Here is a 13,857-nt window from a genome sequence, read left to right on the forward strand (position 1 = left end):
TTTCCAATTTAAAAAAACCAAAAAAATATATTTTTACTGATAGAATAATACGTTTAATATTAATAAATGAATAATACTTTTTTTTTTTTTTTCTTAATTCATTCCATTAAACAAAGAAATAATAAAATATTGATATAAATTTACATATATATAATATAAAATTTAAATGTAGATTAAACAAATTGACTACAATATTCATTAAAATTATTGAATTTATACATGTGTACCAATTATTTTAAAAGCATCTATTTCTTATAGTCTACTTTATTATTACATTAAAATTGAATATTCCAATTTTTTTTTAAAGTCTAATATATATTTTTTATATGAAAAATGTACTATTTTTTATTTTTAAGGGTTAAAGGAAACTTATAGAATGAAATAATTCAATAATTATAAAAAAAAAAAAAAAAAAAAAAAAATTCTACAACACTTTATATTATATATATATATATATATATATATAATTGAATATTTCATTTTTATTTTTATTTTTTATATTATAATAAAGAAGAAAAGCAATCCAATATATATTTAATTATTAGTTTTGATTAAAATATATATATATAGATAAACATTCCAACTAAATAAACAAAATAAACGTTCATCTATATAAAATAAACTTAAAAAAGAAATAAAAATAATGTTACATATAAAATATTGTAAATGTCGTAGTTCTTTTTATACCCTTTTTACAACAATTATTTTATTTTGTTTCTTCTATTTTTAAAAATATACAAAAAAAAAAAAAAAAAAAAAAAAAAAAAAAATTACATAAATAATACTCGCTCATAATATATAATTTCATTTAATATAAATATTATATATATAAATTAATGGTATATACAATTCATCCTTTACAACGCAAAAAAAAAAAAAAAAAAAAAAAAAAAAAAAATAATTTCTCGCACATTGTTTTTTTTCTATATATAATTATATATACACAGAAGAACAAAAATGAAACAACAAAAAAAAAAAGGAAAAAAATAAAATCAACAATTTTATTTATATTACCATTTTCAATATCCATTACAAATAAAATAATATATACATACTAAATTTATGTAAAGTTTTTCTATTTAAAAAAAAAAAAAAAAAAGAACAAGAATTTTATACAAAAATTAGTATAACATAAAGAACAATGGTCTTTTATTGAAAAATTATATAAAAAATTCAAAATATTTAATAATATATATTTATATATATATATTTATTATATATAAATACTTCAATCTATTTGTACATATTTTTTAAAACCAAACACAAATTAAAAAAAAAAAAAAAAAATTTTAAACATATAAATTTATTTTATTACATGCACTCACAGAAAAAAAAAAATATAATATATATATATATATATAATTTGAAATAAAAAAATATATTATATATATTTATTATATATAAATATATATATAATATATTATTATAAAATAAAATATAAAAAAAAAAAAAAAAAAAAAAAAAAAAAACTCACAATTATACAAAATATTTATATATCATATATACATATATATATATATAACATATATATAAATATATATATAAATTAATGCGCATTATATAATAAAAAAAAAAAAATAATAATAAATAAATATAAAAAATAATAAAATAAAATATTTATTTTATTTTTATAATATATATATTATATATATATATGTACATTATTATAAAAAATATTATTTATTATTTTTTTTTTTTTTATAACATTTAATATTATATTTTTATAATTTTAAATAAAAAAAAAAAAAAAAAAAAAATTTACATATATATGTTTTTTCATTTTACTATAATATATAAAAAAAAAAATTACTTTTTTATATATTTATTATAAAACCACGCAAAAATCTTATTTTTATTTAAAAGTTTTTTTTTTTTTTTTTGAAAAACAAGCAAAATGGCAAGAACTAAACAAACAGCAAGAAAATCCACAGGAGGAAAGGCCCCAAGAAAACAACTCGCATCCAAGGCAGCAAGAAAATCAGCCCCAGTATCCACTGGAATTAAAAAGCCACATAGATATCGTCCAGGAACTGTTGCTTTAAGAGAAATTAGAAAATTCCAAAAATCTACTGATCTTTTAATTAGAAAATTACCATTCCAAAGATTAGTAAGAGAAATTGCACAAGAATATAAAACTGATTTAAGATTCCAATCTCAAGCAGTTTTAGCTTTACAAGAAGCAGCAGAAGCTTACTTAGTAGGACTTTTTGAAGATACTAACTTGTGTGCAATTCATGCTAAGAGAGTTACCATTATGCCAAAAGATATCCAATTGGCTAGACGTATCCGTGGAGAAAGATCATAAATGACATAAATGTCTTTATGAAATCAGAAACAAAAAAAAAATTTAATGAATAAAATAATAAAAATATATATTTTTTTATGTAAGTACTTATTAATAATATTAAAAAATAAGAAAAAAAAAAAAAAAAACAATACATTAAATTTATTAAATTCTAAAGAAAGCAGAAAAAAAAAAAAAAAAAAAAAAAAGAATTGTGGAAAATATAAAAAATAAAAGAAATAACTGAATCGTATATATATATCATTCATATAAGATATGTATATGTATATGTATATGTATATGTATATGTATATGTATATATATATATATATATATATGTACTTATTTGAATACTAAAAAAGGGGGGGAGAAAAAAAAAAAATACAATATAAAAATATCCCAATTATATTTAGTATTATATTATATATATATAATATTATTATTTATTTATTTATTTATTAATTTTTTTTTTTTTTTAGTGGTCGTATGTGATATAGGAAGATATTATATACACTCTAAAAAGTAAAAGATATACAAAGACAATTGAATATGGAAAAAGAAAAAAAAAAATTTGTATGGATTTTGTTTAAATTCGTAGTAATTTTTTTTTTTTTTGTTAATTCAATTTGGAAGTTTATATATATATATATATATATATATATATATATATATATATATAAATATACAAAACATAAATGAAATGAAATATATTTTTTTTTATACCTTAAAAAAATATTTTAATACTTGTACCATATTATTCATATATATAAATTTTTCTGACAAATAAAATTGCAAATGTCTTTAATCATATATATATATACATAATATATAGATAAGAAGAATATAGAAGCGCAGTATTTTTATTATTTGGAACAAAAAACAAAAAAAACAAAAAAATCAAAAAAAAAAAAAAAACAAAAAATTTAAGTAAATTTTAAAGAATTATATATATATATATTTATATATATATATATATATATAATGTATAGCGTGGAATTCATTTAAAAACCATATAACATATCATTTATATAATTATTCTTCTCTTTATATAATGTTATATATAATAAACTTTCCTTTTTTTTTTTTTTTTCTTCTTTTTATTATTCACTAATGTGTAATAAAAAAAGAGTAGGAGAAAAAGTTATATATATACGAAAGATGAAGATATTTTCGAATTTTTTTATTTTTTTTTTTTCGATTTAATGTTTTCATTTGAACTATATTATGTATACATAAAAGGATGTGTGTTAATATATATATTATGTATATGTATTATGCATATGATATTTTATCTTTTTTTTTTTTTTTTTTAGGCTTCACTAGAAGCTATTTATTTTTGTAATTTTTTTTTTTTTTTTTTAAGCTTGTGTGTTTATTCTTATAATTCAATAAATATTTATCATTTAAAACGTTAAAAAACATAATATTTGGGGGGAATATAAAATATTTTGATATTTTTATTTTTATGCATTTATTATATATATGCCAAAATATGATATTTTCTTATTTAATAAGGAATTTATAGTACATATTCATATGTTTTATTACCAAAGGTATGATAAAAATAAAATATATATTTATATATATAAATATATAAAAATATATATAAATATATAAAAATATATAAAAATACTTAAAAGGGGTAGTTATTAGCATATTCATTAAAAGAGTTCATGAAAATCTTAGAAATAATATAGTACATGTGTGAACACAAAGTTTTTTAATACTTTAAAAATAATAATTATTAGAATATATTGTATTTGAAATATTATTTAATATGATCATTTATGCATTAAAATTTTCCAAAATATTTTTTAGGGACATATGAATGAATATTTTAAATAAAGTATATTATTTTATTATATATTTAAATACGGTTTTTTTTTTTTTTTTTTTTTTTTTTTTTTTTTTTTTATAAAAACAAATGAAGCGCTTAAGTATTAATATATGTTGCATATAAAATATTATTTTATATAATCATGTCCAATGATAAGGAAGTATGTCATATGTATATTTAAAGATATGACGACTAGTTCACATAACTTGTATATATACATTACGAACTTATCATTTCGGATTAATAAATTATTAAGGAAGCATGTGTAAGCTTTGGTGTTATGCATGCAATTAAACTATTAGTAAAAATGAATTTTAAAGAGGCTAATATTGTTGAATGGAACAAAATAAGCAAGTCGTATTTTACAAAAACTTACGTATTTCCATACACGTCTATATATAATGCTCTTCTTTGTACATATTATGATTATATTTATCTTATTTATATAAGTGTGTTATAATGATCATTAAAAATGGAGTGTATTAAAATAAATAAATAAATAAATAAATATATATATATATATATATATATATATATATATATTCCTTGCAGGGAAAAATAATACATTTCAAAGTATTTTATTGGAATATAAAATAAATAAATATTAATATTAATATTAAAATAATGGAGCATATATATTTTCTTCTATTCTATTATCATGGTTAATATTTTAATGCGCACTTGAAAAATATGAATTAATTAAAAAAATAATAATAATATATAATATATATTATATTACTTTCCTATATTTTATTTTTAGATTATATATTTTTTTAATAGACTTTGCAAAAATTAATGTTTCTTTTATTTTTTTCTTTTTTGCCATCATGGAAAATAAGTAGCATTCATTTTTGTCTTTATTATAAATAATACAAAAAAATTATGTGTTGAAAATTTTTATTTTTATACATATATAATATATATATATATATATTATGAACTACAATTAAATCATAAAAAATATATTTTTTATAAAATATTATATATATATATATATATATATATATAAATTATTTAAAACAAAAAAAATAAAATAAAATAATTAATTATAAAATAATTATATCACTGTGTTGTACTTCTTATATAAAAATATGCAAATTAATAATCTCCATTATTCTACAGAATTATATATATTTTTTTTTTTTCATGGCGGTGACGTAATACTATTTTCTTTATTTTATTATTTTATTGTGCATTATAAATTTGCATTTATATATATTATTTATATATATAATCAAATATATATATTATTATATTGACAGGAAATATATTTTTTATTCAAGTGTGTAAAAAGAATATGTGTGTATATAAATACATATATATATATATTATATATATATATATATATATTATTTATTTTTATTTAGAATCAACGGTGTGCGATAATAATATAGCACAATTCTACAGATGCATAATTTTTTTTTTTGATATTTATGTACTATAAAATATATTTATATAATTGTAATTTTTTTTTTTCTTTTTTCGGTGTTGTCTATATTATTTTGTTAACCCTTATTTATATATACTTTATTATAATTATTAAAATAATATATATATATATATATAATATGCAAATATTTTTCTAATATTTTGAAAAATTTTTATATGTGCACATGTTATATATAATTATATTTTTTTTTTTTTTTTTGTTATTCATTTTATTTTTACATTGTAGAATTTATATTGCACAGAGACAAAAAAATGGACACTGCATTTTTTCATGAATTTTATTGAATTATATATAAAATAAAATATATATATATATATTAAAATAATAATAATAATTGAAATATAATTATATGTATTTTTGTATAATTTGAAGATAAGGAAAATAAGTATATGTATATATATATATATATATATATATATATATATTTATATTTATACATATATATATATATATTTTTTTTCTTTTTTTTCCATTTTTGTTAAATATTTTAATTTTTCTAACTAAATAGATTTCACAAAAACAAATTTGTATGAACCAATGAGTTACCCACAACAAAACGTTTCAGTAGATTACACAGATATGGAGAATGAAGGAAATGGAAACATAAAATTAGAAGACAATGATTATTTTAATTATTCTGGGAAAGACAAAAAAGCACAAGATGAAAGTAATACGTCAGATAAATATATAAAACCTGTAGAGAAAGATAATGCAGATATAACATATACAAAAGGTCAAGATAATTTAGAAAATAATAACCAAGTAAATAATAATTATGATACTCAAGGAATCATGGAATATAAAAGTAATAATGAAAATCCTAACATGTTATCAAATTCTTTAAAAAAGGAACAAGGTGGATTATATGAAAATGGAAATAACATTGAAATAGTTGGAGAAGAAAATATAGAATCTGATATATCATCAAAAGACACAAATAAAATGAAGATTCAAAATTATAATGATGATAAAGAAAATGAAGATACCATTAATGATGTAAATAATTATAATAATGAAGTATATAAACTTATAAACAAAGATAACATACATGAAAATGAAAAAATAATAGTTGGTGAAGATGAAGAAGAAGATATGACACATGATATAAATAATGAATATGATGAAGAACATTGTAATAATATAGGGAAAAGAAAAGCTAAACGTAAAAGTTATAATAATAATAATAATAATTATTATACTTACAAACATCATAATAATGATTACTATAATAATAATAATAATAATAATAATAATATTTATGGTGAAAAGAATTATCATATGGAACATAATAAAAATAGCATAGAGTTACACAAAATTAAAAATAAAGAATTAGATAAAGGAAAGAAAAACAAAGGAAAAAATAATAATACCAATAATAAAAGCAAAAACAAATTTTTCTTTTTATTCAGAAAGAAAGGATCTATAGCTTCTAGTTCTCATGATAAAGAAAATGAATACATTATGAAATCAAATAAAAATAAAAATGAAAATTTCTTTAATAAAGATGATCAATTTGTAAAAAATGATGATAACCAAAATTTAGATATTTCTTATAATAATAATAATAATAATAATAATAATAATAATAATACCAATTTGGATAGAGAAAAAGTTATGAATTTAATTAATAAATATAATAATATTAAGAAAAAAAATTCAGAACAAAATACTATTTATAATAATTCATCTATTACAAATACCATAAAAACAAGTGAATATGATGTAGAAAAAAATGATCTCAATATACAAAATGATGAAAATATTTGTTCTAGAGAAAATCGTATATATTCCATGAAAACCGATGATAATATAATTTTCGAATTTCAAAAAGAACATATGAATGATATTAATTATCCCAAAAATATTAGTCAAATTACAATAAAAACAAATGATGATGAAAAGAAAAAAACATGTTATCCAGATAAAAACGAAAAGAAAACATATAGTTTTGAAAAAATCAAATCTTTTGTATCTAATAATACATATTTAAAAGATAAGAAAAGTTTAATTTTAGAAAAAAAATCACAAATTTCTAAAGAATTAAATTTTTTCTGTTCTAATTATAATATCTTATTATGTTTCCTATTATATGTTATCTGCTTCGGATTTGTTATATCCTCCTTGTGTTATGATTCATGGAAAATGCATGAAATTACCTTAAAATCATTAAATAAAGAAAAATCAGTTGAAATACATATAGGTGCAACCAATATTAGAAGAATCCAAAAAGTATCAGAAAACAACGGAGATGTTATTCTTTCTATTGACAAAGAACAAACTATAGGATCATTGATCGAAAATAATATTTGTACACCAATAAAAAAAGACACATTAGAAAACTTCTTAAAAGAATTAGCACAACAAGAAAAATTAATATCAGATAAAAAAAAAACAGATATTAAGAGGGAATTAACAGATGATGCCTTAATGGTTACTCTGAAAAATCCAGGAGATGTTGGTTTATTAACAGATGAAAAAATTATATTAGCTCGTAAATATATATTTGGACCAACCATATATAATTTAGAATGCAAATTCTTAGAAAAATTGAAAAAAGCTGGTAGCTTTCATCTAATTCTTTTATATGCTATATTAGTATTCTTATTTATATCAATCTCCTTATTATTACATATACTTCTTAAGTATAAAACAGTCAAAAAAGTACAACAAATTAAATATGCTTCTTTTGTTCTAGTGAATTTAGCATTAATTACATTAATTTCTTCAATTTTTTCTATAAATAGAGAATATAATATACCTCTTTGTGTACAAAATGATGGAAGTTCAGATATATGTATGGATGGAAAATCGACATACTTAATTCGTTCTTCTATCATCTTACTTATATTCTCCAATTTATTTTTCTGCAAATTTATAAATTTTGTGCATAACAAAAGCCACACCATAGAAGGTTCCATGGTATAAATGAAACAATACCCAGTAAAAAAAAAAAATAAATAAATATATATATATATATATAAATGCATATTTTTTTTTCTTTTTCTTTTTTTGTTATAATATATATTTATATTGTTATATATATCTTTACGCAATTTTTTTATTAATATTTATAATATGCACAACATTATAATTGTATAAATTTTTTTTACCATCCTATAAGGCACATTTATCCTTGTTTGTAATATATATATTTTTTTTTATATCATAAGTGTTTATATATATAATTATATGAATTTATCTGGAAAAGATATTAAGAAATTGGAAATATTTTTTTTTTTGCACATTTGATGAAAGTTTTATATTTCAAGAAAATTTTGGAATGTCATAGAAATAGGGGAATTTTCAAATATAATATATAATATATAATATAATTAAAAAAATAAAAATAAATAAATAAATAAAAGTTAAGATACCACCACTTTATTTTATTATTATTATTGTTATTATTTTTATATCTATAACTTTGTATTATATTAAAACGATTATATTTTCTGTAATATATATATATATGTATATATATTTATGTTGTTTTATTTTTCCATTACATTATTGTAAATTTTACAAAAAAAAAAAATATATATATATATATGTATATATTTATAGTTATGACTAAGTTCCTTATATATTAGCAACTTTTTTTTTTTTTTTTTTTTTTTTTTTTTTTTTTTATCTTATATATATATATATATATATATAATATTAAAAAGATATTATATTTAAACTTCATATACATGAACGTATTGGAAACATATAACATAAAGATAGAAAAATTATTGTATGAAAAAAATATTATGAAAATGTATAAATTATTTAACATCTAAATACATATATATATATATATATATATATATATATATATATATATATTTATTTATTTATATAATGTGTTAAGGTGATGGTGAGAAAATGGTTTTAAAGAATAAACCAATTAAATATTTTAAAAAATATGCTTTTAAAAATAAGTCTTTTTTCAGTCATTTTAACAGAAAAGAATATGACATAATTTGCACACAATTTCATACATGTATTAGAAGATCAAATGATAATTTAAATAATAACATATTATATAATCCCTTCTCAAGAGTAAGTTACAGATTATATCAAACAAATAAATGTGAACAAAATTTGAATGAAATATTACAAAAGGCGAATGATATATTAAAAGAAACAAATTTTTATGCATACATAAAACACGAAGATGTAGATGTAGAAAATAATTTAAAATTGAAAAAGAAAATAGATAATGATGTAGAAGTGTTTAAATTATTAAACCTTTTGAATAAAATATTAATGGTAATAAAAGAAAATGATGATTTAAAGTTAAAGGTATGGAATAATCCTATATTTATTGATTTTTTATCATATATAAAGTTAAAAATTCCTTTATTCAATTTTTATGAAATGTTTTTATTTGTATTGTGTTTCTCCAAAATTGAATTTATGCCCCATGATTTGTTAGAAGAAATCATGTTAGTGATAAAAGAAGAAAATTATTTACTTCATTTTTTAAAAGAAGATAAAACTAAATTTTTTCAATTCTTATTAATGTTATCTAACATAAAAAATTTAAGAGGAAAGTATATTAAAGAAGAAAATAATTTGAATAAGAATCATATAAATAATAATCATGTGAATGAAAAATTGTCGCATTATTCCACTTTTATAAATAATTACACCAATGTTATTTTGAAAGGCTTAATTAAAAAGGAAGATGAAAAAGGCCTAGACGTAGAAGAGACAAAAAATTATATGAACCAAATAATTCATACTAATGATGAAAATATACATGATATAAAAAATTACAATTTAGGTGAAGAGGAAAATGAATTAAAAACTAAGTTATCTCGCACATATGAATTAGATTGTTATATGTTATTGTGTACGGCTTTATATAATTTAAATGTAAAAAATGGATTCTTATTATATCATATAAGTAATCAAATAATTAATATAATAGAAAATAAAAATAATGAAATGATAAAAGAGGAAAATATGTATACAGAAAATATACAAAATATAAATGATCACAAAATAAAACAATATATTGAAACAAATGAAATAACATTAGAGAAAATAGAAATTGCTAAAAAATTAATTAATATATATTTATCATATTCTTCATTAGGATGTGATAATTATCATTTTTATGATAAAATGAATTCTTTTTTATACAATACAGTTGAAGCAATTCCAATATCAAATTGTTTAACTTTACTTTTGTCTATATCCACTTTGAAAGAACAATCAACTTTTAATTTCCCTTTATGTATTTTATCTATATTAGAAAAAAAATTCATAAACAATTTTTACGTCCTTGATACAAGAGATTTGTTATTATTAATTTATTTATTTACATATTTAAAATTATACGTTTCGCATCATGAGGCCTATGTATGTATGTTGGATTATTTGGTAAATTTCCATAATTTTGATAATTTATCTAGCGAAGAAGATCAGGTAAAATTATTGCAAATTTATATTTCGCTAGCTCAAACTAGCCAAAATGGTATTTTAGAAAAGAAAGAAAAAAAAAAAAAAAAAAAAATTTGTATTGGAGAAAATGAATATAACAAAAATGTAGATAAAAATGAAAAAGAAAGTAGATATGAAAAACAATATGAGGATAAAAATGAGGATGAAGAAAAATTAGATTATTGTGATGACCTTGAAAATAATAATATTAATAAATTAATTGTGGAAAAATTAAAAACGAATGGTGTTATGGATAAACTTTTCAAAAATATTAAAATAGAAAATGAAACAAATATTCCTGAAAAAAATGAGGAGATTAATGAATATATAGATGATCTATATTCCTTATTAACAAATGAATTTGATAATAAAATTTGTAAAATCATAAATATCAAGAAAAATGAAATATATTTGAATTATTACTTAAATCACGTATATGTGCTATTACAAAAAATCGATAATCCAAATCATGAAAAAGAAATAGTTATACATTTTGATACAAACCATGTTGATTATGTGTCTAACCCTATAGATATATATATCAATATGAAAAAACAGCATATCAATAATTTTAATAGAAAATATATTTTAATTAACATGTATATATGGAAGAATTTTACAATTGAAGAAAGGAAAAGGTTTATATATGACAACATAATAATGTGACTATAAATATATATATATATATATATATATATATATAAATATATATATATTTTTTTATTAATCTTATGTGAATATAATTTCGTTAATGGTCAAAAAATAGTTGATAATATTTTTTTTTGGAATAATTTATTAGAGTTAATTAATTCTTTCATTTTATTCTATTTTTATTTTTTTTTTGATATTTTATTAAACTTTTTCTTTTTGATGATAAAAGTATATATATGTTATGTATCATTCTATAAAAAAAAATTAATTTTTTTAACACATATATGTTAAACTGAAAAACTACAAAACAAAGTTTATATTGCACATATAAATATATGGTATATGTGAATTTTTATTAAGTTGTTAATTTTAAATGCATTGAAAATGGTAAATCAAAAAATTATACAAAATGGCATCTAATAAAAATATGTAATAATAAAATAATACATATAAATAAATAAATGTATAAATATATATATATATATATATTTTTTTTTTTATCTAGATCAGGTTAAAAATTTTCAAGGTATTCATCCACAACCTCTTCTTCATAATCATCTTCATCATAGGATAAGTCACCATATATCATATCCACTTCATCTTCATAATTTTTAATTGAATTTTTAACTTCGTTTGGTTTCTTTTTATTAATTTGTGCATATCTTTTTTTTTTCTCTCTTTGTGAAACCATTTCTTGTAATTTTCTACTAACGGTTAGTAGATCTTTATCTTCTAATTTACTTTCACTTGCTGTAATAATTATTGATATGAATCTTTCTAATGCTACACTCTTGGCTTTACATTTTCGTATTCTTCCTGCTAATATTTCACCTAAGGTTTCACAATCTTTTATACTATTTAATGGGGTACTTTCTAGAGTTATAATTTTTTCGGTTACTTTAGGTTTTACTTTGTTCTCAGTTTCTTCTACTTTTTTCTTTTTATTATCACCTATATCTAAAAAGTCTGCTATATCATCTAAATTATTTTGTAAAATTTTTTTTTTAATGGCTTCATCTTTTGTTGAATCTATATGAAATTCGTCTTCTCTTTTTTCATCATCGTCATCTAGCCATTCTGTCCAATCATCTACCTCATTAGTTTTATCTTCAAAAAAAAAAAAAAAAAAAACAGAAAACAAAATAAAATAAAATAAAATTATATTTAAAATATATCTATAAAAAACACCTGGTATAATATGTACACTTAAATCTAATTCTTCACATATATATTTTATAAATTAGAACATTAATAATTCTATTTAATTTGTGAATAAATATATAAATAGATTTATATACTCTTTCTTAAATTTTATAATAATCTTTTTCCTTACTCATTGTATTATATTGTATTATGTTTAAATGAAAAAAAAAAATAATAATATATACCAAAAAAAGGAAGAAAAAAAAATATATATATATATATTATATATGTGATGATGAATATATATAAAGAAATGATAAATATGAATATATATTAATTTATATTCCACATAAAATAAATATATATATATATTAATATTGTAATTAAAATATCCCTATTTTATATAAAGAATATAATTTTAATACAGTAATTTCACAGGGATAATATATTATCAATTTGAAATATTATATTTTATATATAAAGAAACCACTGGAATATGAAAAATAAGATTATATATTAAATTCAAAAATATATATATATATATATATATATATATATTATAACATATTAATGTATTTTATTTTTAATTATATTATGTTTTAATTTAATACTATATAAATAAGTATTATAAAAATAATGTTACAGTGACATGATAAAAAATATTAAATAAATGAAATAATAAATAAATAATTTTTTTTTTGCCTCATAAATTTATATATATATATATATATATAATACATTGTATAAATATATATTAAATATTTGTATATATTATTATATATATGGGGGGAATTTTTTTCAAGGTATCATAATATTATATTATATATATATATATATTATTATTTATATTATTATTTGAAATATTTCTCATATCAAACTTTAAGAAATAAAAAAAAAAATTATTATTTCATTATATATTTAGTTAAGTACTTTTTACTTTTTGTATTTTATAAGGAAAAATATATATATATATATATATATATATATGGTAAAGCCTTTTGATATATACAACAATATAATATTATTATATATATATAATATATTTTTCATTTATATGAT

The 13,857-nt window shown here is 17.1% G+C and overlaps 4 protein-coding genes across 4 annotated transcripts; 3 read left to right on the forward strand and 1 right to left on the reverse strand.

Annotated features, from left to right (window-relative positions):
• Window positions 1-1,894: 1,894 nt before the first annotated feature.
• On the forward strand, window positions 1,895-2,305 carry PF3D7_0617900 (histone H3 variant; the record flags this gene model as incomplete). Its single annotated transcript, XM_961071.1, has 1 exon — window positions 1,895-2,305. One exon carries the CDS (start codon window positions 1,895-1,897, stop codon window positions 2,303-2,305), a length of 411 nt encoding a protein of 136 aa, XP_966164.1.
• A 3,803-nt stretch (window positions 2,306-6,108) lies between these two features.
• PF3D7_0618000 (conserved Plasmodium membrane protein, unknown function) lies at window positions 6,109-8,496 on the forward strand (the record flags this gene model as incomplete). The annotated part of the gene is made up of 1 exon (XM_961072.1): window positions 6,109-8,496. The coding sequence occupies one exon, from the start codon at window positions 6,109-6,111 to the stop codon at window positions 8,494-8,496; it is 2,388 nt and encodes a 795-aa protein (XP_966165.1).
• Window positions 8,497-9,438: 942 nt separating this feature from the next.
• PF3D7_0618100 (conserved Plasmodium protein, unknown function) lies at window positions 9,439-11,670 on the forward strand (the record flags this gene model as incomplete). The annotated part of the gene is made up of 1 exon (XM_961073.1): window positions 9,439-11,670. The coding sequence occupies one exon, from the start codon at window positions 9,439-9,441 to the stop codon at window positions 11,668-11,670; it is 2,232 nt and encodes a 743-aa protein (XP_966166.1).
• A 496-nt stretch (window positions 11,671-12,166) lies between these two features.
• On the reverse strand, window positions 12,167-12,992 carry PF3D7_0618200 (conserved protein, unknown function; the record flags this gene model as incomplete). Its single annotated transcript, XM_961074.2, has 2 exons — window positions 12,167-12,762; window positions 12,989-12,992. The coding sequence occupies 2 exons, from the start codon at window positions 12,990-12,992 to the stop codon at window positions 12,167-12,169; spliced, it is 600 nt and encodes a 199-aa protein (XP_966167.2).
• Between the last annotated feature and the right edge of the window lie 865 nt (window positions 12,993-13,857).

The sequence above is a fragment of the Plasmodium falciparum genome (genome assembly GCF_000002765.6).
Source record: "Plasmodium falciparum 3D7 genome assembly, chromosome: 6".
NCBI lineage: Eukaryota > Apicomplexa > Aconoidasida > Haemosporida > Plasmodiidae > Plasmodium > Plasmodium falciparum.